This window comes from Pogoniulus pusillus, chromosome Z, assembly GCF_015220805.1.
Source record: "Pogoniulus pusillus isolate bPogPus1 chromosome Z, bPogPus1.pri, whole genome shotgun sequence".
Classification (NCBI taxonomy): domain Eukaryota; kingdom Metazoa; phylum Chordata; class Aves; order Piciformes; family Lybiidae; genus Pogoniulus; species Pogoniulus pusillus.
In genome coordinates this window covers 112209589-112236820 of record NC_087309.1, presented here as the reverse complement: position 1 = coordinate 112236820, position 27232 = coordinate 112209589, and the positions used below count along the sequence as shown (strand labels likewise).

General features: G+C 47.2%; 1 protein-coding gene across 3 annotated transcripts in view; it reads left to right on the top strand.

Moving 5' to 3' along the window:
• RNF38 (ring finger protein 38) overlaps nt 1–27232 on the top strand; it is a 133643-nt gene that overhangs the window by 62930 nt on the left and 43481 nt on the right. For 2 of the 3 annotated variants that reach the window (XM_064176714.1, XM_064176715.1), the window contains exon 2: nt 12489–12559. In XM_064176714.1, the coding sequence (XP_064032784.1) occupies nt 12489–12559 (71 nt within the window). Of the gene's footprint in view, nt 1–12488; nt 12560–21289; nt 21449–27232 lie in introns of those variants that run through there. The other variant, XM_064176716.1, reaches the window with a different exon arrangement.

Below are 27232 nucleotides of genomic sequence, written 5' to 3'. Positions count from 1 at the left end.
AAGTGCCTCATCCAGGCTTTTCTTGAACACCTCCAGGGATCGTGACTCCACCACCTCCCTGGGCAGCCCATTCCAATGCCAATCACTCTCTCTGCCAACAACTTCCTCCTAACATCCAGCCTGTACTTCCCCCAGCACAACTTGAGACTGTGTCCCCTTGTTCTGTCGCTGGTTGCCTGGGAGAAGAGACCAACCCCCACCTGGAAACAGCCTCTCTTCAGGTCGTTGTAGACTGCAGTGAGGTCACCCCTGAGCCTCCTCTTCTCCAGGCTAGACACCCCCAGCTCCCTCAGCCTCTCCTTGTAGGGTTTGTGTTCCAGGCCCCTCACCAGCTTTGTTGCCCTTCTCTGGACACCTTCCAGTACCTCAACATCTCTCTTGAATTGAGGGTCCCAGAACTGGACACAGCACTCAAGGTGTGGCCTGACCAGTGCTGAGTACAGGGGCAGAATAACCTCCCTTGTCCTACTGGCCACACTGTTCCTGATGCAGGCCAGGATGCCATTGGCTGTCTTGGCCACTTGGGCACACTGCTGGCTCATCTTCAGCCTACTGTCTATCAGTCCCCCCAGGTCCCTTTCCCCCTGGCTGCTCTCCAGCCACTCAGTCCCCAGCCTGTAGCACTGCTTGGGGTTGTTGTGGCCAAAGTGCAGAACCCTGCAAGAAGAGTGGCCATAAAAGTGACCGGTGAGCTGGAAGACCTCTCCAGTGAAGAAAGGCTATGAGGATTGTTAAGCCTAGAGAAGCCCCTGGGGAGACATTGTGCTATTTCAGTACTTAAAGGGGCTTATAAAACAAGAGACTTTTTACCAAGGCCTGTAGTGACAGGACAAGATGCAGTGGTTTGAAACTGAAAGAGGTAAGGTTCAGGAATGTGTGCATTAAAATATTCTGGTTAGCTTCAAACCAGCACAGAAGGTAAGGAAGAAAGCTTTTATGTCGAGGGTGGAGAAACACTGGAAGAGGTTGTCCAGCTGTGGAGAAGTTCCAGGTGACCTATCATTGAAGTGTTCAGTTCCAAAGTGGTTGGTGGTCTGGGCAACCCAAACTAAAGAAATGTGTCCCTGTCCATGTCAGGGAGGGTGGACTAGACTAATTTTAAAGGTACCTTCTGTCCTGATAGGGCATAAATCTGTCGTGGAGGCAGGGAATTAATGTTGCCAATTCAGGAATTATAAAAATAGAATTATTTCATTTTCCTGAAACCCCCACCCCCCCAAACTATATACAGAACTAATTTAGGTTTATTTGCAGGCTCAAATCACTCAAATAATCTTCACAGGATGCTATGGGCAAGTTTGGAGATTTAGAAAGTCAGAAAATGGAAAAGGCTAAGCTACAAACACAGCTTTGCTCCACTATCAATCAGGCTGAGCAGAGAAGGGGAATGCTTGTTACTCACAGACGTGAGTTAGGCAATAGGCAGTGATCCCATGCTGAATTCCTCTGTGGAAGCAGCCTCCTGAAACTGCAGGCAATATACAGTAGTCTGGATCCATGCATCGAAAGTGCAAAATAGGTGGAACAAACTGCCAAACTCAGAAGTGTCTCAAGACATGGCTTCCAAGAGACACAGATTCATGGAAGCAATGCTGCCTTAGCAGCAGCAGGGGAGAGCCAGACTGTTAGGTCATCCGCAACTCGGCATAGCAGCCAGGAAATCAAGGCTGGGGCATGGTCTGAGAGCAGCTGGGTCTGGTAGCTGCTGGCAGCTCTCTCTCAGTGGACACAAGGACTTGCCAAGCTTGGAGATTTGCAGAGAATAGTGCAAAAGTGGGAGACCATCCAAAGGCAGGGATGGTGCAAAAACTGAGGGCTGTGTAAAAAGGTAGGAGCAGTCCAAAAGCGAGGACGGTCCAAAGCAGGAACTCTCCAAGCGAGCACTCTGTCACAGCAGGAGCTCTCTCCAGGTGGGAACCTATCCTGTGGGGAACTCTGTCAAGGCAGGAACACTACCCCTTCTCCCTTACTCTATTTATGCCTTCCTAGACAAAGTGTCCATTTGCCATTTAGACTGGGCGCAAAGAACCCAGGCAGCCACCAGCCTGATTCCCAGCATGGGCTGCCACACAGGTCAGCACACATGTGGAGAAAGGCAGCTTTTGCTGTTCCCCATTCAAGCCAGTGGCAAGGAGGGAAAGCAGTTTTTCATGCCTTCTCCTCCCCATTCAAACCCGCAGAGACAGAGTAGGGAGGGGGAAGGAAGGAATTTGGAGTGCTCTACAACAATGGCCCCTTCTCCTCCCATGTTCTAGGGTACAGGAGTTGAGTAGCAGACAAGACAATGGAAGGTTTGGTTCCAGCAGAACTGCCCTGAGGGCTTCGAGCTTAGCAACACCAAGTCAGGTGTCTTGTGCAGCCCCTCAACGTGCTTGATTTCGTTTAGGCAATATTTGTGTAGCCACACAAGGAATGATGTTTTGAGGAACAGATGGGACAAGTGTCCTAAATTGACCAAGTAGGTATTCCATTCCAGACGTATCATACTTCTTATAAAGTGGAGGGATCATGAGGGTCAAGCCCTCTTATAGAATCATAGAATCAACCAGGTTGGAAGAGACCTCCAAGATCATCCAGTCCAACCTAGCACCCAGCCCTATCCAATCAACTAGACCATGGCACTAAGTGCCTCATCCAGGCTTTTCTCGAAGACCCCCAGGGACGGTGCCTCCACCACCTCCCTGGGCAGCCCATTCCAATGCCAATCACTCTCTCTGTGAAGAACTTCTTCCTAACATCCAGCCTAGACCTCCCCTGGCACAACTTGAGACTGTGTCTCCTTGTTCTGTTGCTGGTTACCTGGGAGAAGAGGCCACCCCCCACCTGGCTACAACATCCCTTCAGGTAGTTGTAGACAGTAATGAGATCACCCCTGAGCCTTCAGTGACTGGCATCCCAGGCTTTGTCCATTCTGCCTTTGATCCCAGCTCATGGGTTTCTGAAACTTGTCCTAGAATCTTGTTCCTGTCTGCTGCTGTGTCCAGTCTGGGACCTTCCCAGTGCTTGCCATAGTATCAGTGGTAACACCGCGACCAGGGGGATTGGGTTCAATACTGGTTTTATCTATATTTATATATGTTTCATTGGGTTGTTAATATTTTCATTAAAACAGTTTCAGTTGGTTTTGGTTTTTTGGGTTGTATTTTTTTTTTTCAAATCCATTACTGTCTTTCCCTTCTTCCCTTTCTTTCCCCTCTTTGGGAAGGGAAAGAGGTTAATATGGAGCATCTCCCACTCCTTCAGTGGTTGGCCATCTGGATGCTTTTAAGAGAAGGCCAGAAACTGGTTTTTATGAACTCATTTAATCAGAGACAGAAGCATACAAAGGTAACAGAAAGGTGGTGGTCTGACTCTAGCCTGTAGTGAGACCTGTCTTTGAACAGCTTCTGCTTATGAAGAGTCTATTTTAAATACTTCACATGAAAGTGTTACTCTGAGTAGCAGAGCAAGTGGGAGTGCTTACATTTAAACAGTGTTATATTGGACCCCAATTGAAGAAACAGCTTTTAAGTTTCTATTTTAAAGCTGGCCTTGATTGAAGTGTGTGGCTGACACAGCTAAAAGCTGTGCTGCCATCCAGGGAAACTTAGGCTGAGAGTCGGGCAGGGGAAACTGAATGCAATTCAACAAGGGCAAGTGTAGAGTCTTGCACCTGGGAAGGAACAACCCCGGGTGTCAGTATAGGTTGGGGACTGACCTGTCAGAAGGCAGCAAAGGGGAAAAGGATCTGGGGGTCTTAGCAGATGGGAGGTTGACCATGAGCCAGCAATGTGCTCTTGTGGCCAGGAGGGCCAATGCCAAGGTCGAGATAGGTTCTCCTGCCCCTCTAATACTGCTGAGGCTGCTTGTGGAGCACGGTGTCCAGTTCTGGACCCCACAGTTCAAGGACCTTGGGGGACTGCTTGAGGGAGTCCAGCACAGAGTCACAAATATAATGAAGGGAATGGAACATCTCTGTTACGAGGAGAGCCTGAGGGAGCTGGGGCTCTGCTGCTGGGAGAGGAGACCGGGAGGTGACCACATGGATGTTTATCGATACATAAAGGGTGAGTGCCAGGAGGATGGAGCCAGACTCTGCTGGGTGATGTCTTACGACAGGACAAGGGGCAATGAGTGGATGCTGAGGCAGAGGAAGTTCCGTAGAAATACGAGGAGGATTTTTTTCCCTGTGAGGGTGACAAGCATCAGAACAGGCTGCCCAGGGGGACTGTGGACTCTCCCTCTCTGGAGATACTCAAAACCTGCCTGGGGGTGTTCCTGTGTGACCTGGTCTAGGTGATCCTGCTGTGGCAGGGAGGTCGGACTGGATGAGCTTTCGAGGTCCCTTCCAGCCCCTGGCATTCTGTGATTCTGTGAAACCATACAGTGCCATTTGGCCAGGGCTGGGGGGTAGACAGTATACACCTGTTAATACATGCATAAATCATGGCAGCATTTTTTTATACTCTTACTGTAATGGATTAGAACCTCGTATACAGTATCACTTTAGAAAGATCACTTCTTTATCCCAGGGATCTTGCATAGATCATCCTTGTAATAAGATCATTCCTGGAATAGAAGGTGAATTCCTAGTCTTTGCCCTATGGTTACATAGGCTACTTGATACAAATAGACTTTTACTTTACTGCATTATTTAGTTGTGTGTTGTTTTGTTTGTTGTTGTTTTGCCTTTCCAATTAGATGTCGCAGTCTGCTAACAGATTTTGTCCATGTTTTGCTGGGCAGTATAATCAGTTTTACTTCTCTTGACATTGTGAGTGCTAAGAGTACCAGTAAAAGTTATGCTGCTGTGTTTATAGGTTTAATAGTGATTCTGCATTAACTTGATTTCCTGAAGCTTTATTGCTGATGTAAATTTCTTTCCCTGGATGACTCCTTGCTGAACTGCTCCTTTAATATGCAGGAAAAACTGATGCCCCAGAGCAAACCACACAGCTGTCAATAAGCTTATGGAAAACATTCCTTGCTTTGTATCTGCAAACTAAAACAGTAGTTTTGCCTTTGCATGAAATCTAAAATATTGTTTGAATAGTATTTCAGATTAAAAAAAACAGAAGTAAGGACTTCTGATAGGTTTCAATTTTTGTTTAATTAATACCAAGTTAAGTGCTCCAAAAGTACAATTATTACTTTTAAATATTTTTTTTTTAAGGGTTTGGGGGTGGGGTTTTTTTTTGCCTTAGTCATGCTGGTTACTGTAGCTTATGTATAGAAGCCTTAGATGGAAATTATTTTAATAATTTGGCCACTGTGTCCAGTTCTGGGCCCCTCAATTCAAGAAAGATGTTGAGGTGCTGGAACATGTCCAGAGAAGGGCAACAAAGCTGGTGAGGGGCCTGGAGCACAAATCCTATGAGGAGAGGCTGAGGGAGCTGGGGGTGTTTAGCCTGGAGAAGAGGAGGCTCAGGGGTGATCTTATTACTGTCTACAACTACCTGAAGGGGCATTGTAGCCAGGTGGGGGGTGGTCTCTTCTCCCAGGCAACCAGCAATAGAACAAGGAGACACAGTCTCAAGTTGTGCCAGGGTAGGTATAGGCTGGATGTTAGGAAGAAGTTCTTCACAGAGAGAGTGATTGGCATTGGAATGGGCTGCCCAGGGAGGTGGTGGAGGCACCGTCCCTGGGGGTCTTCAAGAAAAGCCTGGATGAGGCACTTAGTGCCATGGTCTAGATGACTGGCTAGGGCTGGGTGCTAGGTTGGAGTGGATGATCTTGGAGGTCTCTTCCAACCTGGTTGATTCTATGATTCTATGATTCTATGATTGCTTATCCAGTAATACTGCATCACTCGTTGAGAGAAGGTCTGTGTGGGTGATTAGGAGGAAGCTCTTTGCTATGAGAATGGTGGAACACTGCAACAGGTTGCCCAGAGAAGGGGTAGAAGCCTCACACCTGGAGACATTCAAGGCCAGGTTTATTTGGGCTCTGAGCAACCTAATCTATAACTAAAGGTGTCTGTGGGGGGAGTTGAATTATATGACCCTTCCAACCCAATGCATGCGTTCAGTGATGCCTTAGACACTTTAGTGTGGAAGTGACTCAGAGGTCCGCAGAGATATGTGCTTAACTTAAAAATACCTTAATTACTGCAGAATTTGGAGTTTGCAAAGTGAAGTTGGGTGTCCAAGGCAGTGGACACTCCCTGTGTGAGACTGCTATGAAGGGGTTGAAACAGCATGGTTGATCCTGTGGGTTAGCAGTCTGTGTGAAGTACAGTTGTTCACACTCTTTGCTAGGAAAAGTGGAGCTGCTAAAGTGAATGCAGAAGGGGAAAGGCAACAGCTAGACCACAGTGATTTTTCTCTGTGAGGACAGTGGGCCATTATTATAAGTTCATTTGGAAGCACAGGAAAAAAAGTTTTGGGCCTCTCAATTTCAGAAAGATATTGAGGTGCTTGAGCGTGTCCAGAGAAGGGCACCAAGGCTGTTGAGGGGGTTGGAGCACAGCCCTGTGAGGAGAGGCTGAGGGAGCTGGGGATGCTCAGCCTGGAGAAGAGGAGGCTCAGGACAGACCTTATTGATCTCTACAACTACCTGAAGGGAGGCTGTTGCCAGGTGGGGTTGGTCTCTTCTCCCAGGCACCTAATGACAAAACAAGAGGATGAGGCCTCAAGCTGTGCCAGGGCAGGTTTAGGCTGGATGTTAGGAGGTTCTTCACAGCAAGAGTGATTGGCATTGGAATGGGCTGCCCAGGGAGATGGTGGAGTCACCTTCCCTGGAGGTATTTAGAAAGAAACTGGATGAGACATTTAGTGCCATGGTTTAGTTAGTGAGAAGGTGATAAGTTGGACTCAATGATCTTGAAGGTCTTTTCCAACCCGGTTAATTCTGTGATTCTGTGAGGTCCAGTTTGGGGGTACTTACTGAAGTAAGCAGTCCAGTTGACATTTAAGAGTTTGTGACATCTAAATTGCATGCTCTTTGTTTAAAGTAAGACTAATTGTGCAGAATTGCAGAGAGACCAAGCAGAAACCTCAGATAAAATCTTCTTTCTTCGGTACTAGTTTTTCAGATGAGCTTTATTTATGAATGCCTCTATTTGGGCATTTTGCTACATTGAAGTACTTTTAAACTCCTTTTCATCTCTGCCTTTGTTAAAATAGGTTAGATTTTGAGTGTTTGGGTTTTTTTAAAACAAAGTCTTGCCTTTGGGTTCCTTTTCACCTATCATGTCTGAGAGGTGTCATTCAGTCAGAGGTGTGACTGTAAGGTATACTTAACTTAAAGGAAACAGTATATTTTACTGTGAGCTTACAGTTGTGTCATTTTCATCCTGTTTCATCCCAATATTAATCATATGACAATTAATATTAAGCTTGCAGTTTGTTACAGTGTGTTTCCATGATAAGCTGCAGGAAAAAAGAAAACTGAAGAGGGTTTTCTTGCAGCCTCTCAACCATGCCTTCTGATGCTTACAAAATCAATTCTTTCCCTGGGTATATGGACTTGAGGACACCATTGCTGAGCTAGGCATGGTAGTGGGGAAAAGGGGCTGGCAGCTTTACCAGTGACTGTGGCTGAGGCCAGAGGGTGGAAGGGAAGGGGGGACCAGATGTCAGAAAATGCTAACAGACCTGCAGTCTGCAGTTGAGCAAGAGCATAGATTTCTTGGCAAGAAGAGGGGGCAAGAGGAAGGAAATGAGAGAATTTCAGGAGTCTAACGACTTCAGGCTGCTTTGTGGCTAGGATGTCATCCAGAATTTTATCACAGCCTCTTAGATATGGGTGCTTTATGCTCAGGAGTTGCTTAGAAGTTACCAGTGGTGTGCTGTACCACACAACTGCAAAATATTAGCTCTTCCCAGCATGCAATAAATCCTTTCCACAGCAGAAGTTAAAGTGAATGCAAACCTCTAAGAATTGTGTGGAAGTTCAAATTGTTGGAATTCATAAAAAAAGAAGAATGGAAGAAAAGAAGAAAGAATGGCAATTCTGATATGCACTGCATGCAGACAGTAGAGATGCAGCCATTAGGCCAGGTGGAAGGTTTCTTCTTCGTGGTCAGATTTGAGTGTATAGGAAAAATGAATTTCATCACTCTAACACTCTTAATTTCCAGCCATCTCTTACTAGATCAGCCTAAGCAGCTGTATCCTCTGTTGGTTTTGTTGTGGTAACAAGATACTCTACTTAATCCAAGTAACCTCTTCACTGCAGTTTGAAAGGTTCTTGAATTAGAAGTAACATCTAAAACCTGAATAGTGTGTCACAAATATAAGTATTGTTGGCTAACACATGATAGACATCTGCAGACATGCTTTTCATTACCTTTTTTGGAAACTGAGGCTCCTGGAATACAGATGATTTAACCTCATGATCCTCTTATTTGCATCTTCACAAGTAGAGTGGCCATCCATGGCCATATGTCATCAGAATACATATATATCTTCACAGAAAGAGTGATTGCTCGTTGGAATGGGCTGCCTGGAGAGGTGATGGAGTCACCATCCCTGGAGGTATTTAGAAAGAGGCTGGATGAGGCACGTAGTGCCATGGTTTAATTAATTAAAAGGGTTAGGTGATAGGTTGGACTCGATGGTCCTAGAGGTCTTTTCCGACCTGGTTAATTCTGTGATTCTGTGATATGCTGCACTCAACTCAGAAGCTTTTTAAAGGGAGCAGCTGATGAAGAGCCTAAACTTGTGTGTTTGATGGTAACTAAAATAGAATCATAGAATCAAGCAAGTTGAAAGAGACCTCCAAGATCATCCAGTCCAACCTAGCACCCAGCCCTATCCAGTCAACCAGACCATGGCACTAAGTGCCTCATCCAGGCTTTGCTTGAACACCTCCAGAGATGGTGACTCCACCACCTCCCTGGGTAGCCCATTCCAATGCCAATCAATCACTCTCTCTGGCAAGGATCTTCTCCTAACATCCAGCCTAGGCCTCCCCTGACACAACTTGAGACTGTGCCCCCTTGTTCTGTTGTTGGTTGCCTGGCAGAAGAGACCAACCCCCACCTGGCTACAGTGTCCCTTCAGGTAGTTGTAGACAGCAATGAGGTCACCTTTGAGCCTCCCCTTCTCCAGGCTAAACACCCCCAGCTCCCTCAGCCTCTCCTCACAGGGTTTGTGTTCCAGGACCCTCACCAGCTTTGTTGCCCTTCTGTGGACACATTCCAGCACCTCAACATCTCTCTTGAAATGAGGAGCCCAGAACTGGACACAGCACTCAAGGTGTGGCCTGACCAGTGCTGAGTACAGGGGAAGAATAACCTCCCTTGTCCTACTGGCCACACTGTTCCTGATGCAGGCCAGGATGCCATTGGCTCTCTTGGCCACCTGGGCACACTGCTGCCTCATCTTCAGCATCCTATCTACCAGTACCCCCAGGTCCCTTTCTGCCTGGCTGCTCTCCAGCCACTCTGTCCCCAGCCTGTAGTGTTGCTTGGGGTTGTTGTGGCCAAAGTGCAGAACCCTGCACTTGGCCCTCTTAAATTTCATCCCATTGGCCTCTGCCCACCCATCCAGCCTGTCCAGGTCCCTCTGCAGGGCTCTCCTACCCTCCAACAGATCCACACCTGCTCCTAGCTTGGTGTCATCTGCAAACTTCCTGATGCTTGACTCAATCCCCTGGTCCAGATCACATGGCTTCACCAAGGGCACATCTTGTCTGATGGACCTAATAGTTTATTGTGATGCAGTTACAGCATCAATGGATGAAGGGATGAAGTAAGATGTCATCTACCTGGCTTGTTTAAAGCATTTGTCATGTCCCACATGACATCCTGGTTAGCAAATTGGAAAAGCATGGACCTGAGGTGTGGACCACTTGCTGCTAGATAAGGAATTGGCTAGATGGCCACACGGAGAGAGTTGCTGTCAATAGCTTAGTGTCCAAATGAAGACCAGTGGTGAGTGGCATCCCTCAGGGGTTGTATGGGGACCAGCAATATGGGCAGTGGCATTGAGTACATCCTCAGCAAGTTTGCAGATGGCACCAACCACAGTAATGTGCGTGGATATGGCTACTTACTATTCCTCCACACCCAACTGCCAATATTGTTGGCACAGAAGGCCAACCATGTTCTGAGCAGCATCAAAAGAAATGTGACAACAGGATGAGTGAGGTGATTCTGCCCCTCTGCTCTGCCCTCATGAGACCCCACCTGGAGCACTGTGTCTGGTGCCCCCTGCATAAAGAGAACACTGGAGTGGGTCTAGAGCAGTGCCACAAAAATGATTAGAGGGCTGGGAGCACCTTCCTTATGGGATAGTTTGGGCTGCTCAGCATGGAGAAAAGAAGGCTCTGGGGAGACCTTATGATGGCTGTCCAGTACCTGAAGGAGGCCTACAAGAAAGCTAGGAAGAGACTTTTTACAAGGGCTTGTAGTGATGGGACAAGAGGGGATGGGTTGAACTCGAGGAAGGTGGATAGACTAGATACTGGAAAGAAATTCTTTACAGTGGGGGTGGTGAGACACTGGATCAGGTTTCCCAGAGTTTCTCCCTGAAGACGTTCAATGCCAAATTAGATCAGGCCTTGAGCAATTTGATCTAGTGGAAGGTGTCCCTGCCCATGGCAGTTTTGAATCAGGTGATCTTTAAGGTCCCTTCCAACCCAAACTATTGTATGATTCTATGATTTAGGTTGCAAAAGACCTCCAAGATCATCAAGTCCGATGCTCAACCCGACATCACCATGCCCACTAAATCATTTCCCAAACTGTCGTGTCTCCAGATTTTTCAAACACCTGCAGGGGTGGTGACTCCACCATTTCCAATCTAGGCAGCCTTTTCCAATGCCTCACCACTCTTTACCAGTAAAGACACTTTTCCTCATATCCAACTTAAACCTCCCCTGGTGCTGCTCCAGGCCATGTCCTAACATACATCTCGAACACCTCCAGGGAGTCACCGTCCCTGGAGGTGTTCAAGAAAAGCCTGGATGAGGCACTTAGTGCCATGGTCTAGATGACTGGATGGGGCTGGGTGCTAGGCTGGACTGGATGATCTTGGAGGTCTCTTCCAACCTGGTTGATTCTGTGATTCTATACTGTCACTAGTTATGTGGGAGAAGAGACCAACACTCACCTCACCACGACATCCTTTTAGGTAGTTGCGGAGAGTAATAAGGTCTCCTCTCAGCTCCTTCTTCTCCAGACTAAACACCTGCAGTCTCTTTGGCTGTTCCTCATAAGACTTGTTCTCCTGACCTGTCACCAACTCCTTTGCCGTTCTTTGGATATGCTCCAGCAACTCAATACCCTTCTTCTTTGGCAGTGGTGAACTGTTTGCAGTTTTGCCTGTTTTTCTTTTTTTATCTTAGACTAATCCAAGAGTTTGTATGTTGCCTTAGTTCTGCATCTGGTGTAATGGGCAGAAAGCCCTCAATCCTTATCCTTAGCACTATGGGGTTTGAGGGAGGCAAGTGTGTGTGTGTGTGTGTGTGTGTGTGTGTTTGTTTATAGCTTCCCTTTAAGCTTGAGTTGATTCCAAATTTTGTGAAGGCATATATGGAGTGTTTTGCATAAGTCTAAATAAAGCATGAATTCAACAATAGCAGTTAATCCCTCTCCTGTGCATTCTAAACAAGGAAACAGCACATTAAAGAAAACTTTACAGTGTAAGAATTCTGTAAGTCTGTATGGATACAAGCAAACTTTAGTTTGTCTCCCTCCTTGGGCAGCAGTCTCAGAATCACACTTTAGAGGTTGGAAGTGACCTCCAGAGATCAAGTCCAACCTCCCTGCCAAGGCAGGATCCCCCTAGGGTAGTTCACACAGGAATGCATCCAGGTGGGCTTGGAAAAGTCTCCAGGGAAGAAGACTCCACAGCCTCTTTGAGCAGCCTTTTCCTGGGCTCCATCACCCTCATTGTAAAGAAGTTTCTCCTCATGTTGAGCTGAAACCTTCTCTGTTCCAGTTTGTAGCTGTTGCTCCTTGGCTTACTGCTGAGCACCACTGAAAATTAAATGGGGCAGACCTTTGTAGATGTCTGCTGCTTCTTCTTCTTCATTAAGCACAAAGCGATGTGGAAACACCTGAACCAGGCAGAAATCCCACTACAAACAAAATGGATGTCATTTAAACTTCTCTGCTTTGACCTTGGAATTTTATGCTCACCTTAAAGAGGTCCCTGGAAAAAGACTGTTACTTTGCATCTACCCAGGGTCCTGGAAGTTTCCTGTAGTGAAGGATGTGGGACACAGCCTCTCAGCCTAAATATAAAGTGTGTAGCTTCTTATTTATGTATGTGTGCGTATGTAGTTTGATACATGTGTTTGGTTTAGGTTGGTTTTGCTCCTGGTTTTGAACATTTAGAGTATGTGAAGATGTTGTTGGTAGTGTCCTTCTGGTGCTTACTCCATTATCAGAATTAAATGGCGCAACACATCAGAGGTAGCTCTTCGACAACTGACTGTCTCTTCTGTGTAGGGGGAAAAGAGTGTTTGCTAGATTTGTGGTTGTTTTTAATGTTTGTAGGAACTGGCTTATGATTTTAATTGTATTTCTCCTGCTTGTCCCCACCCCTCTTCTTTTGTAGGTAGCATCGGTATGTCCTTTCAATGCCACTCAGTCCACCAAGATCACATTTGTAATGACGACAGCGACAAGGTGAGGCTTACAAAATGTTCCTTCACAAGATGCATGCATGCTGTGATGCTTATATACTTGTTTTGCACTGCAAAGATATTTTGTTTCATCAGGGGTAGCAGTCAGTTTTCTCAGTGGCGCTTTGAACTGCCTGTAGCATGTTAAGAAACAGATTTTACATAGACAGTTTTCGGTCAGCTAAGGAAAATTTTGCCCTTAGTACTCAATCTTTTTTTGTTTGTATCCCTTTGCTATTCTAAACACTTATGATTGCTATATCGACACCCTTGGTTAGTAAAGAACAGCCAAGTTTTTGCTGGTGTTTAGGTAAGGTAGGATGTCTTGTTGCTTCTCACTTCAGAGGTTAGGGCTGAGCTAAGTACTCAAAGCCCTATTGCAGTGGCTGCGTTTTCCACTTTCAGAGTTGGGAACTTTGGGATTTACAAGTAAGAAGTTTCTTTTCAGTGCTGCAGCCTGAAAATACCAACCTGTTTAGTAGTGTGCAAGCATTTTCCCAATCTGCTTTTTGACATGTTCCCAGATTAGCTTGATTTGTCAGCACAGTGCTGAATATTAAATGCTCGGTGATGTGTGTATCAGTAGTGTAACCGTGACATACAAGAAGGCGAAAGTGTTGCAGTGAACCACTTGTGAGACTTTCTTTCAAGTTCCCATTACTGCTGATGTTTTTGCCTGGAGCTTTACTGTCCATGCAAAATGCACATTGTTCAACATGCAAACATGTATTACATTGTTTTCAAGTGTGGTATTTCATAGTAAACTAACTTTTATTTTCGCTTGACGTGCCTGGAAAAAAAAATGTGTATTAGTTTGGTTTAAAATTGCCTTTCTTGGGCAGAGGAACTTGACCTCAGTGGCAGTGCCTTGATAAATACACAAACCTTTGTGTTTTGAATTCTGCAACAAGTTAATTTTATAGATGTTCCAGCTTACCCTAGAATCTCCAGAGGTCACAGAACTTTAGAGGTTGGAAGGAACCTCCAGACATCATTGATTCCAATCCCCCTGCCAAGGCAGGATCCCCTAGGATAGTTCACACAGGAATGCATCCAGGCAGGTTTGGAAAGTCTGCAGAGAAGAAGACTCATAACCTCTCTGGGCAGCCTGCTCCAGGGTTCCATTACCCTCACTGTAAAGAAGTTTCTTCTCATGCTGAGGTGAAACCTTCTCTGTTCCAGTTTGTAGCTGTTGCTCCTTGGCTTATTGCTGCTGATCATGAAAAAGAGATTGGCCCCAGGTGCTTGACCCCCACCCCTCAGGTATTTGTACACATTGATCAGATCTCCTCTCAAGTCTTCTCCAGACTAAACAGCCCCAGGGCTTTCAGTCTCTCTTTATAGAGGAGATGCTCAAGTTCTCCAGTCATCCTTGTGGCTCCCTGCTGGACTGCTTCCAGCTGGTCTCCGTCTCTCCTGAGCTGCGAAGCCCAAAATTTGACACAGTATTCCAGGTGTGGTCTCTCCAGGGCAAAGCAGAGCGGGGAGGAACCTCCCTAGCCCTGCTGGACACACTTTTCCTGGTGCAGCCCAGGCTGCCATTGTCTCTCTCGGCTGCAAGGGCACATTGCTGGCCCATGCAGATCTTGCTGCCCACCAGCACTCCCAGGTCTTTCTCCATGGAGCTGCTTTCCAGCAGGGCAGCCCCAGTCTGTATTGGTGCCTGTTGTTATTCCTCCCCATATGCAAGCCCCTGCACTTGTCCTTATTGAACTTCATGTGGGTTGTCTTTGTCCAGCATTCAACCTTCTCAGATCTCATTTGATGGCAGCGCAGCCTGAAGGGTGTCATCCACCCCCACAGTTTTGTATAGACCTAGACTTGTTTTCAGTGCAGGCTTCTTGTACTGTTCTGCTAATTTGTCTTCGTTTTTCTCCTCTCTTTTTTCCTCCTCATATTTTTTTAATTACTTTTTTGTTATCTGGCTAGATATGGGGCCTGTTTTAATCTGCAGATAGTGGTCAAATATGCCATCCAGAACATGACAAAATTGTTTTCTGTTTCCACTTGATTAACTGTTTATTTTCAATAGTATTCACTGTCTTGGGTTTTATTTTGGCTCTGTTCAGCCACCTTTCAGGTATTCGCAGACATTGATAAGGTCCTCTCTTAGCCTTCTCTTCTCAAGACTAAAGAGCCTCAGGTCTCTCAGTCTTTCCTCATAAGACAGATGGTCCAGGCCCTTGACTATCCTCATAGCTCGTAGAGTAAGAATTCGAGTGTTTGGATTTCGAAGGTGAGGAGCAGGTGATGGAATTTACCTTTCAGTACCATAAGGGCGATGAGGCTGGTGAGAGACCTCGAGCACAAGCCCTACGAGGAGAGGCTGAGGGAGCTGGGATTGGTTAGCCTGGAGAAGAGGAGGCTCAGGGGAGACCTTATTGCTGTCTACAACTACCTGAGGGGAGGTTGTGGCCAGGGGGAGGTTGCTCTCTTCTCTCAGGTGGACAGCACCAGAACGAGAGGACATAGCCTCAAGCTGCACCAGGGGAGATTTAGGTTCGAGGTGAGGAGAAAGTTCTTCCCTGAGAGAGTCACTGGACACTGGAATGGGCTGCCCGGGGAGGTGGTGGATTTGCCGTCCCTGGAGCTGTTCAAGGCAGGATTGGACGTGGCACTTGGTGCCATGGTCTAGCCTTGAGCTCTGTGGTAAAGGGTTGGACTTGATGATCTGTGGTCTCTTCCAACCCTGATGATACTGTGATCTTAGTACACCTATTTAACACTGTCATTTCCCTTTCAGCATTCTTCTTTTTCTGTCTTTATGTGGAACATCAGCTCTGTGTTGGATTGTCTTCCCTTAGTTTAATTTCATTCCATAGTAATTAAAACTGTTTTTTAAGTCTTGGTGGAATTTTTTTTTGTTAGATGCTTCACAAGTTTGGGAAGAGGGAGTAGGAAGGAATGCACCAGCCTTCTTTGTTTAAATTTCAGAGTGCATAGCTTTTTGAGTTGTTTGGCACACCATCTGCCACCACATTGAGAAGCTGGGCCAAAACTTCTATTTCTTTGTGTATTTGGGGATGGTGGAAGAAGAAAACCTTTCTCATTGGTAAAGATTGAAAGGCAAAAGCCCAGTTAGACCTTAGACTGGTTTTCTGGTTGATAGCTGGCTCAACATGAGCCAGCAGTGTGCCCAGGTGGCCAAGGCCAATAGCATCCTGGCCTGTATCAGGAACAGTGTGGCCAGTAGGACCAGGAATGTCCTTCTGCCCCTGTATTCAGCACTGGTCAGGCCACACCTTGAGTACTGTGTCCAGTTTTAAGCCACTCAAATTAAGAAAAGATGTTGAGGTGCTTGAACGTGTCCAGAGGAGGGCACTGATGAGGGGGCTGGAGCACAGCCCTGTGGGGAGCGGCTGAGGGAGCTGAGGGTGTGCAGCCTGGAGAAGAGGAGGCTCAGGGCAGACCTCATTGTTCTCTGCAACTACCTGAAGGGAGGCTGTTGCCAGGTGGGGTTGGTGTCTTCTCCCAGGCACCCAATGACAGAACAAAAGCCTCAAGTTGTGCCAGGGCAGGTTTAGGCTGGAGGTGAGGAAGAAGTTCTTGGCAGAGTGATTGGCATTGGAATGGGCTGCCTAGGGAAGTGGTGGAGTCCTCGTCCCTGAAGGTGTTTTAAATGAGACTGTATGAGGCACTTAGTGCCATGGCTTAGTTAATTAGAAGATGTTTGGTGATAGGTTGAACTTGATGATCTCAAAGGTCATTTCCAACCTGGTTAATTCTGTGATTCTGTGATTCCACCCAGTGAGAAGTCCCAACTGTAAAAGCCAACGAATGTAGAATTATATTTAAAAGGAGAAAGCATGTTTTGGTTGTATTACAAATACAGGTTTCCCCTCAAATGTCAGCTGTTGTTTGCTAGGAACTTCGAGTTTTCTGTAAGAATACACAGAGATGTTTGCCTTGGATTTTGTAGGGAATTTTAGTTGATCTTTTGATTAAAATGACCACTTGTTTGGAAAAATGGTGAACAGGTATCTGTGCTTTAAGAGAGGAGGTAAAACCTCAGTTCATGTTGCTGTGGGGTACAGGACAACTGGATGTCAGTTCTCTTTTTTTTTTTTTTTTTGAAGGGCCTGTGGATATAGATACACTCATTTTTTAACCTTAAGTAGTGCTTCCTACAAGCAGCTGGTGACAGTGCTAGGGTAGAACTACAGGTTTTTACCTCTCTCAGGCCCAGACAGCATGGGTTTAGGAAGGGCAGGTCCTGCCTCACCAACCTGATCTCCTTTTATGATCAGGTTCCCTGCCTGGTGAATGTGGGGCAGGCTGTGGATGTAGTCTACCTGGACTGCAGCAAAGCCTTTGACACCATCTGCCACAAGAAGCTCCTGGCCAAGCTGGCAGCTTGTGGCTTGGATAGATTCACTCTGTGCTGGGTCAAGAACTGCCTGGATGGCAGAGCCCAGAGAGTAGTGGTGAATGATGCCACATGCAGTTGGCAGCTGTCACTAGTGGTGTTCCCCAGGGGTCAGTGCTGGGCCCAGCCCTGTTCAATATCTTTATTGATGATCTGGATGAGGGGATTGAGTCCAGCATCAGTAAGTTTGCAGGTGACACCAAGCTAGGAGCAGGTGTTGATCTGTTGGAAGGTAGGAGAGCCCTGCAGAGGGACCTGGACAGGCTGGATGGGTGGGCAGAGGCCAATGGGATGAGATTGAACAAGGCCAAGTGCAGGGTTCTGCACTTTGGCCACAACAACCCCAAGCAGCACTACAGGCTGGGGACAGAGTGGCTGAAAAGCAGCCAGGAGGAAAGAAACCTGGGGGTACTGGTGGATAGTAGCTGAAGATGAGCCAGCAGTGTGCCCAGGTGGCCAAGAGAGCCAATGGCATCCTGGCCTGCATCAGGAACAGTGTGGCCAGTAGGACAAGGGAGGTTATTCTTCCCCTGTACTCAGCACTGGTCAGGCCACACCTTGAGTGCTGTGTCCAGTTCTGGAATGTGTCCAGAGAAGGGCAACAAAGCTGGTGAGGGGCCTGGAACACAAATCCTATGAGGAGAGGCTGAGGGAGCTGGGGGTGTTTAGCCTGGAGAAGAGGAGGCTCAGGGGTGACCTCATTGCAGTCTACAACTGCCTGAAGGGAGGTTGTAGCCAAGTGGGGTTGATCTCTTCTGCCAGGCAACCAGCAACAGAACAAGGGGACACAGTCTCAAGTTGTGCCAGGGGAGGCCTAGGCTGGATGTTAGGAGGAAGTTGTTGGCAGAGAGAGTGATTGGCATTGGAATGGGCTGCCCAAGGAGTCATTGTCCCTGGAGGTGTTGAAGAAAAGCCTGGATGAGGCACTTAGTGCCATGGTCTAGTTGACTGGATAGGGCTGGGTGATAGGTTGGAGTGGATTATCTTGGAGGTGTCTTCCAAACTGGTTGGTTCTATGATTCTGTATGTCTATTTTTTATGTCAGTTTTTTAACCAGGTATTGGTTTCCATTGTGAATTACTTTGAAAATGAAAGTTCCTGTTTGTTTTGCTATTACTAAGAGACAACACCTGTTCATTTTGGTTAGAATATCATTTAAAGATAAAATGGAGAGTGTAATTGATTTTCTTATTTAAAAAAAAAATAATTCATGTTGGACTTTTTTGTACTGATTCTAGAAAGCATGTCTTGAGAACAGCTTGGCATATCTTTGATTAGTCAATACATGTGTTTCACTGTGGTAGTTTACTGCTTTATGCCTGGCTCTGTGTAGTTTTTGGATTATAGGAGAAATGTAAAGGATAGTATTTGACTGGCAAGCTGCATGTATTTTACAGTAGTTTCTCTACAAGCCCTGTCTTCATTTCCAGAACAGTATAATAGAAGTTCTACCACCACACATGCTCAAATAATATTACCATCCAAATTCCCTCCCAGGCAAAGAAAACTGCCCAGAAGGGCTCAAAGCTATCTCCTTTTCTGTTCTCTCCCTCCACTATCTCAGACGGACAACTGAAACAAAGCAGAAGCCATCAGCAGCCAGCAAAAGTTTACATGTAATCTGCTGAGATTAGAGGTGAGATATCACAGTATCACAGTATCACCAAGGTTGGAAGAGACCTCACAGATCATCAAGTCCAACCCTTTACCACAGAGCTCAAGGCTAGACCATGGCACCAAGTGCCACGTCCAGTCCTGCCTTGAACAGCCCCAGGGACGGCGACTCCACCACCTCCCCGGGCAGCCCATTCCAGTGTCCAATGACTCTCTCAGTGGAGAACTTTCTCCTCACCTCCAGCCTAAATTTCCCCTGGTGTAGCTTGAGGCTGTGTCCTCTCGTTCTGGTGCTGGCCACCTGAGAGAAGAGAGCAACCTCCTCCTGGCCACAACCTCCCCTCAGGTAGTTGTAGACAGCAGCAAGGTCTCCCCTGAGCCTCCTCTTTTCCAGGCTAATCAATCCCAGCTCCCTCAGCCTCTCCTCGTAGGGCTGTGCTCAAGGCCTCTCCCCAGCCTCGTTGCCCTTCTCTGGACACGCTCAAGCATCTCAATGTCCCTCCTAATCTGGGGGGCCCAGAACTGAACACAGTACTCAAGGTGTGGTCTAACCAGTGCAGAGTACAGGGGCAGAATGACCTCCCTGCTCCTGCTGACCACACCATTCCTGATGCAGGCCAGGATGCCATTGGCTCTCTTGGCCACCTGGGCACACTGCTGGCTCATGTTCAGGCGGGTATCAATCAACACCCCCAGATCCCTCTCTGTTTGGCTGCTCTCCAGCCACTCCGACCCCAGCCTGTATCTCTGCATGGGGTTGTTGTGGCCAAAGTGCAGCACCCTGCACTTGGAGCTATTGAATGCCATCCCCTTGGACTCTGCCCATCTGTCCAGGTGGTCAAGGTCCCACTGCAGAGCCCTTCTGCCCTCCAACCCAGCCACATCTTCCCCCAGCTTGGTGTCATCTGCAAACTTGCTGATGACTGACTCCATGCCCTCATCCAGATCATCTATGAAGATGTTAAAGAGGATGGGGCCCAGCACTGATCCCTGAGGGACACCACTAGTGACAGCTGCCAGCTGGATGTGGCACCATTCACCACCACTCTCTGGGTCTAGCCCTCCAGCCAGTTCCTAACCCAGCACAGAGTGTTGCCATCCAAGCCATGGGCTGACAGCTTAGCCAGCAGTTTGCTGTGTGGGACAGTGTCAAAGGCCTTGCTGAAGTCCAGATAGACCACATCCACAGGCCTCCCACATCCACCAAGTGAGAAGAAAGGAAACAAAGCAAAAAACAACCAAAAAAACCCCACAAAACCCAAAACACAACACACACACGAAAACAACCAACCACCAAACAAACCAACCCACCCCCACACAAATACTCCTTCCTGTCCAGTTAGGACAGCACTGATTCATTCTTCTTGGTGGGTGTTGCCTGTCCCTTCCCCCTCCCTTAGCTTTGGTTTAGTTCTGCCTATTACTTACTGAGTATCTTTATGTCCTTTCATTTCACATTTGGCAGCTATGGGGACATTTTGAACCACTTTTGTGCCTGGCAGAGAGTGAATTCTCTGTGTCAGACAGCAGGTGATTGTTTTCCTTGATCAGATCTGGGAGAACTTTAATTAGACTGAGGTACAGACCACAGAGGAAGATTTGAAATGTGCAAACAGCTTGGGACATGGTATCTTAAATTTAAGGGGAATAGCTTGAGTAAAGCAGTTTGCTGTTACTGTGTTTGTTCCCTTCACTGGGCAGTTCTGCAACAAGCAGCACTAGTAGCAAAAGGCTGAGGTTTCACCAGTAGTACATCAGCAGTGGTGCGGGTCCTGTGGGTTTTGTTGTCTTGTTCTAGTCAGTCTCACCCACTCCTTCATATCAGAAAAACAGAATGAAATCTGGAGCCTGCTGAGTATGAGCTGAGCAGATTGCAAGGCCGCAGTTGTTGAGAAGCCTAATGGCTTTAAGTGATGTTTCCCGGTTTTGAGTAGAGACTCCCTGGTGTCCCCCATCTCGCTGACTGCCGCGCCGGCGGCAGCATCAACACTTCCGAAGCACAGGCAGGAGTCCCGCAGGTTTGGTTCCTCTCCTCTCTCCTACAGGCTTGCACGTCAGCGTCTTGCGACTGGTTGCTCTCCTTCGTTGCAAGCCTGGGGAGGCAGCAGTGCTGCACTGGGAAGACGCTGTCGGAGTAGGAATATGCCTTCGCTCCACGGCGCAGGCACCACCCCACTGCTATGGGAGTGGGAGGGCACCGAGCCGCAGTCCGGTTGTCGCATCGCTTCTGCTTGGACAGGAGGCGCAGGGCGCCGAGCGGCAAACCGAAACTAAAAGGGGCGGGGGCCAAGCGTCCGCACGCCTGCCTGCGGGTCTCCGCCCCCGGGCTGACAGCGCGGAGAGGGTGCGCGGCTTGCGCCCCGGTGCGCAGGCGCCGAAGGCTGTGGGGCTGAGCCGCCGCTCGCAAGCACGCGGGTTGGTCGCCTCTCCTCACCTCGCCTCGCCTGCCTCCCCCCCCCCACCCCCGGCGGCTGTGGCGGTGACGTGCGCGGGGCCGCCCGCTCGCCTGCCGCCCTCGGACGCGCGCAGAAGAGGCCCCTCCCTCTCGGGGGCTGGGCGGCCCGGAGTGACGTCACAGAGCCCCGGCGGCGGCGGGCAGCGCGCGGGGGCCGCGGCGCCCCGGAGGAGCGTAGTATGGCACGCGGGGGCGGGCGCGGGTCGCGGCAGCGAGCGGGAGCGGCGCGGAAGGAGAGCGGCCGAGGGGCACCGGGGGGACTCCGCCTGTGATGGGCGCAGCGCGCCGGGCCTACGCTCCCGGAAACGAGCGTGCGGGCAGGAGTCGCAGGCCTGGCCCGGGCGGCGGCAGCAGCGGCGGCGGCAGCAGCGGCGGCGGCGTCCCCAGTTGAGACGGCAGGAGGCGGTGCAGGAGCATTGACGAGGGTTGCAGGACGCGCGGAGGAGGCACAAGCCCAGGTACCGGCGTGGGGCGGGCAGGTAGTGGCGGGTGAGGAGGACGGTGGCGCCGCCCGGTGCTCCTGACTTGCCAGCGTCAAGTCCGGCGGCCGAGGTGGGGATCTCTCCCGACGGGTAGGGTCGTGGGCGCCCGGAGGGCGGACCCAGGTCTCTTGGGTCATAAAAGTAGAGGGCGAAGGAGGCGCTCCGGCCTAGGCGTGGTGTCGCCGATAGGAAGCTCGAGTGGCCTTTCTTGTGTGCCGGCATGGAAGCCGTGCTTCCACGTGGGGCGGCTTGCAAGCTAGACAAGAGCTCGGCAGGGTTAATTCGGGGGGCAGAAACATCCGGCCCTGCTAAAATTGCTTTACCAGCTTCGGCAAAAGGTAGAACTGGAGCCTAAAAACACCAGGAGTGAAGTGCCATGTGCTGTTCTCGGGAGTACAAGTGAGTTCGATGTGCTTGCGTCCAAAGAGGTAGCAAGTGTTTCTGAACGACCGGACAGCGGATTGTCCTTCCGTTCGTACAATAAAACGGAGTTTCTAAATAGCTCAGATCGTTTCCAGTTAGCAGAGAAAGAACTCTCCAAGGAGGCACTGGTATTAGCAAGTTTTAAAGCATTTTACTGATTTATTTTTTTTTTCCCCAGCGTGTGTGAGTTAATTTCTATCTATAACCTGAAAAGGAATTATTTTGAATTTTAAATACTTAGACCAGAAAGATGCTACTTGTTTCCTTGAGAAGGGTATTTTAAAGGCAGATGCACTCAGATATTTTCTGGAGACACCCGCTTTTGAATTGTAATTGTTTACAGCAAGTAATTTAGTTACTACTTTTAACGAAGTTCGTTGCAACGTTTAGTCATGAAGGTGTTCACGGACGTACAGTATTGCATACTGAAGTGGTGGGTTTCCGAGGGTGGTATTTGGAGAAAATGAATGTGTTCTGATAAATTCTCAAGATACTCGGTGAGGTAACCAAAACAATGAAATGAGCACAACTGATAATATTCTGCCTTACTCTCGTGTTGCTTGCTGCTTGGTTAAGCATGGCTGCTGCCATGCTTTTTGTTAGATGTCATTCATGAAGGCAGCTACTTTGATTTCAGTTGTCGAATTTGTGGTATTATTCATCCACATCCCGAGGATTTTCTATTTGCTTGCCAAACAGACTCCTTAACTGCTTTGCAATGCTACAAGGATGGAAAATACAAGCCTTTTTTTTTCCCCCCTTTTGAAAGGGCACTGCAGATGTGCTGTTAAGAGGCTCGCTGGTACGAAAAAGAGCAAAAAACTCTGTTGGGATACATTTTGTGCAGTAAGGGAAAGGAGGGTGCCGATTATTAAAGCATTAAATACAAGATGTGAGCAAATAGATGCCGTGGCAAATACGGTGGCTAGTGAAAGCTGACAACGTTGTATAACAAATCACATCTAGGAAAAAACCCTATGCATGCAAAGAGTAATGAAGTGAGGAAGGTTTCCAGGAAGCTGTTAACCAGGAGATGGTGCATAATGAGGGTGGCAATTGCAAGAAGTGGTATGAATAAAGGGGAATGTGAATATGAGTAAAAGGTCTGAATAAAGTATATGAATAAAAGGGATAAATCAAAATGCTTGGGAGCTCAAGATTTTTCTGTGTGAAGCCTATCTTCTCAACTTCCTGACATATAGCAGCTTAAACTTTATTTGATTTGCATCTGATTGAGTTATCTTTTTTTGTTTAATGAAAGTGTAGTAAATACTACAGTAAAGTTGGATGTTGATCAGTCTTTGCTTTGCACCTGCAGTGCTCTGGAAGTCACAGTATGTAGTTACTCTTTCTTGACAAATAGAAGCTTTGACACCAGTGGAATCAGTGTTGTTGTGAATTTATCACCTTACCATTTTTTCACTGTGGTTCATTGGCACGACAGGATATAATTTATATTATTTGAAGTTTTGTTACTTTATCAGCTCTTGATAAAAAACATTTAAGAATTGACTGGTTTCTATGCCAGCTCTTATTAGAGTGTAAAAATTGTGCAGTTGAAAGAAGACCCAGGTTACTTCTTCAGGGCTGCTGCTGAATAGAAACTTAAATTATAGTGGTGGTGTGTGTCAGAGCTGTTGTACAAGTCCATGGAAACTACTCGAACTAAATTGCTAGCAAATCTGCTGAGAATCTTAATCTTTATGTAGCCCACACCACTACCACCCTTCACCCTAGAGTCTTTGAAAGCTAGGAACAGGCGTCACAGAATTGGGTTTGCTGTGAAGGAGTGGTTCTTGAAACTTCTGAAAAGGTGAAAGTTTGACTTAACCAGTCTATATGGAAATACAGGTTGTGATTTCCTTCTTTATGTAAGCTGCTACATCAGATTAAATAATTGTATACATGGTATTTAAATTCTGCTGTGGTTAAATCTGCCAAGGTGATTTTCGTGGGTTTTATTCTTCAGCCTCCCTTAGAGCGAGTAAGTTTCTTTTTTACTGAACTGCTGAAAGATCAAGGAAACTTTCTTGTCATTTTGGTGCCCTCTACTGATTTCTGTGTGTCAGAACATGAAGGAGCTAGGGCTTGGTTTTGCTTTAACAGCAGTAAAATGTTACCAGCTCATTAAAAAACGGTGGAAGCCCTTCCAGAGTATGGATTTGAGAAGAATGTACAGATGGTGAGCATAAAGAGCCTGGCAAGACCGACATGCACTTGCTCATTTTGTATGTGAGTCATTACTGAGCATAGGTTAGACATCATATATGAAGCTCTTTTCCTCTTTATTCACAGTTTCCTTGTTGTGTAAGAGAAAAGTCAGGGCGCTCTTCCCCACACTCCGAAACAGGGACCTGACTATAATGTTTGTGCTTTCTGGCTGTACTCCAGTATGTGGATGTTTACATGTATCTGTAGTTAAGAGTGTGATTTCTCCTTTGTATTGGCGATGGTGACTTTATTCAGCATAGGGTGGGGCTTGAGATTGTGTGAAAAATCATGGAATCACAGAATGCCAGGGGTGGAAGGGACCTCAAAAACTCATCCAGTCCAACCCCCCTGCCAGAGCAGCATTGCCTAGGACCAGATCACACATGAACTCATCCAGGCAGGTTTTTAATATCTCCAGAGAGGGAGACTCCGCAGTCCTCCAGTCATCCTGTTCCAGTCTTCTGTCACACTCACAGGGAAAAAAATCTTCCTCATATTTACATGGAACTTCCTATGTCTCAGCTTCCATTCATTGCCTCTTGTACTGTCATTGGGCATCACCCAGCAAAGCCTGGCTCCATCCTCCTGGCACTCACCCTTTACATCTTTATAAACATGAATAAGATCATCTCTCAGTCTTCTCTCCAAGCAGCACAGCCCCAGCTCCTTCAGTCTCTGCTCATAACAGAGGTGTTCCATTCCCTTCATCGTCTTTGTTGTTCTGCGTTGGACATTCTCAAGCAGTTTCCTGAGGTCTTTCTTGAACTGGGGACCCCAGAACTGGACACAGTACTCCAGATGTGGCCTCCCCAGGGCAGAGTAGATGGGGAGGAGAGCCTCTTTCAACCTACTAACCACAGCCCTTCTAATACCCCCCAGAATGGCATTGGGCTTCCTGGATGCAAGAGCACATTGCTGGTTTGTGGTCAACCTCCCATCCACTAGGATCCCCAGATCCTTTTCCTCTTTGCTGCCTTCCAACAGGTCAGTCCCCAACCTATACTGATGCCTGGGGTTGTTCTTTCTCAGGTGCAAGACTCTACACTTGCCCTTGTTGAATTTCATTACATTTTCCCCTGACCAGCCCTTCAGCCTAAGTCTCCCTGGATGGCACCCTTCTGGTGTGGCAGCCACTCCACCCAGTTTGGTATCATCAGCAAACTTGCTGACAGTGCTCTCTGTGGCCTCATCCAGGTCATTGATGAATGTATTGAACAGAACTGGGCCCAATACTGACCCCAGTGGGACTCCACTAGTTACAGGCCTCCAACTAGACTCCATCTTATTGACCACAACTCTGTGACTTCTTCCCTTCAACCAGTTCCAAATCCACCTCACTACCTGATCACCCAGACTACACTGCCTCGGTTTAGCCAGAAAAAAAGTACACATCTCAGTTGAATTTCCTGCATGCTTTAAATTCTTATGTTCTTTTTCTCCTTCTTAAAAATGTGGGATGAGGTTTGAGAAGTAATTCAGCCAACCATGCTTATTTGAATCCATTTAAGGGAATGAGGTTTGGGGTTTTTTTTCCCCTTCATGTGTCATCTGACGGGTATCATGTGATTTGGTTTTTTTTAATCAAAAACTTGACTTGCATAAGAGTTATCCTATTTTCTGAAGTGAATAAAAATGCTAACACAAGTGTAAGCTGTTCCTTGAAGCTGAGGACCTGCAGTGTTTTCTCACCTTTCTTCCAGGTTGACAGAAAATATCAATTCCTATTTGATTTTTGCATTCTTGTGTAATCTGTCACATTAAGAGGGCTGAGTTCTTTACCCATTACATCCCACTTTAGGGGTTGTATAGACCTCTTTAAATATGTCATCTCTAGACTACAACCTCCCAGCATATGTATTTTGTAGCAGTGGAGGAACCAGCCACTGTTGCCATGGTTCGCAGGGCATATGGTGAGTCTGGCACATGCGAAAATGAGGTTCTGCAAGCTCCTCGGGACAAAAGCTGTGTTCAAGTCATAACAGAGAAGAACATTTGTTTCCCAAAGCTTTTTAGAGTGAGTCTATTAACTTACACAAGCTGTTAGTGAAAACGAAACCGTCCGTGCATACTTAAAACAAGTGCTCTGTAATGTGTAGTGCATAATCTGATTATGATGAGCTTTGAAAGAGTCACAGAATTGTTTCAGTTGGAAAAAAACTCTAAAGATCATCAAGTCCAGACCTTAACACTACCAAGTCCACTGTTAAACTATGTCCCTAAGTACCAGGTCTCTGCATCTTTTAAATACATCCAAGGACACTCAACCTGCCTACGCTGTTTCAGTGCTTGACAACCATTTTGGTGAAGAAGTTTTTCCTGGTACTCAATCTAAACCTCCTCTGGTACAACTTGGGATAGACCCATCTGACACAACCCAAGCCTCAAACGCTGGACTTAGAGCCATGCTAGGTTCTGAGATACCCCATGGACAATAAAGCTGAATCTGGCACCAAGCTACTGTTAAGCCCAGCTGAACTCTTTGTTATATGCAAACAGCAGTGGCAGCACACAGAAGGAGGTGTTCTTCAACCTGTCAAGAAATTAGACAATATTAGAGGAGAGAATAGAAATAACTAAAAGAGGGAGACCTCACTACCTCAGGCTCCCGCATTTTGCAGTGTAGTCCTTGATCCAGGATTCTAAGGTACTGGGGTGCCAGTTTGCCTTGGCTACCTTTTGCTGCTTTCATGGTCTGCTATCCCTTGGCATCCTCCCCCATGGATGGAGTTTGCTGTGCTTTCATATTTGCTTCAGCTGTGAAGATTTCTTTCTATGTGGGGAATGCCCTGGGATGAGGAGAGAATGGATCAGAAATGGGAGAAGTACAGAACAGAGAGTGTAAGTAGAGGGTGAGAGGTGTTAGAGACTGCTGAGACAGTTGGATACTACAGATGTTGCATCTCTGTGCCATCTGGGACATGTTTATTCCATTTTCTGGGAGAAATCTGGTCAATGTTGCAGCATACTGAAAAGCAGTGTAGATTTTTGACAATTCAGTTGTAGCTTAAAAGATGCTTGAAAATCCTAGGGAAGTATAGAAAAAATTGTCTTTGTCTGAGCTTTATGCACGTGGCTTTGATGGGAGAATTAATGTACAGTAGTTCTAGGGAAATACACTGCTGTTAT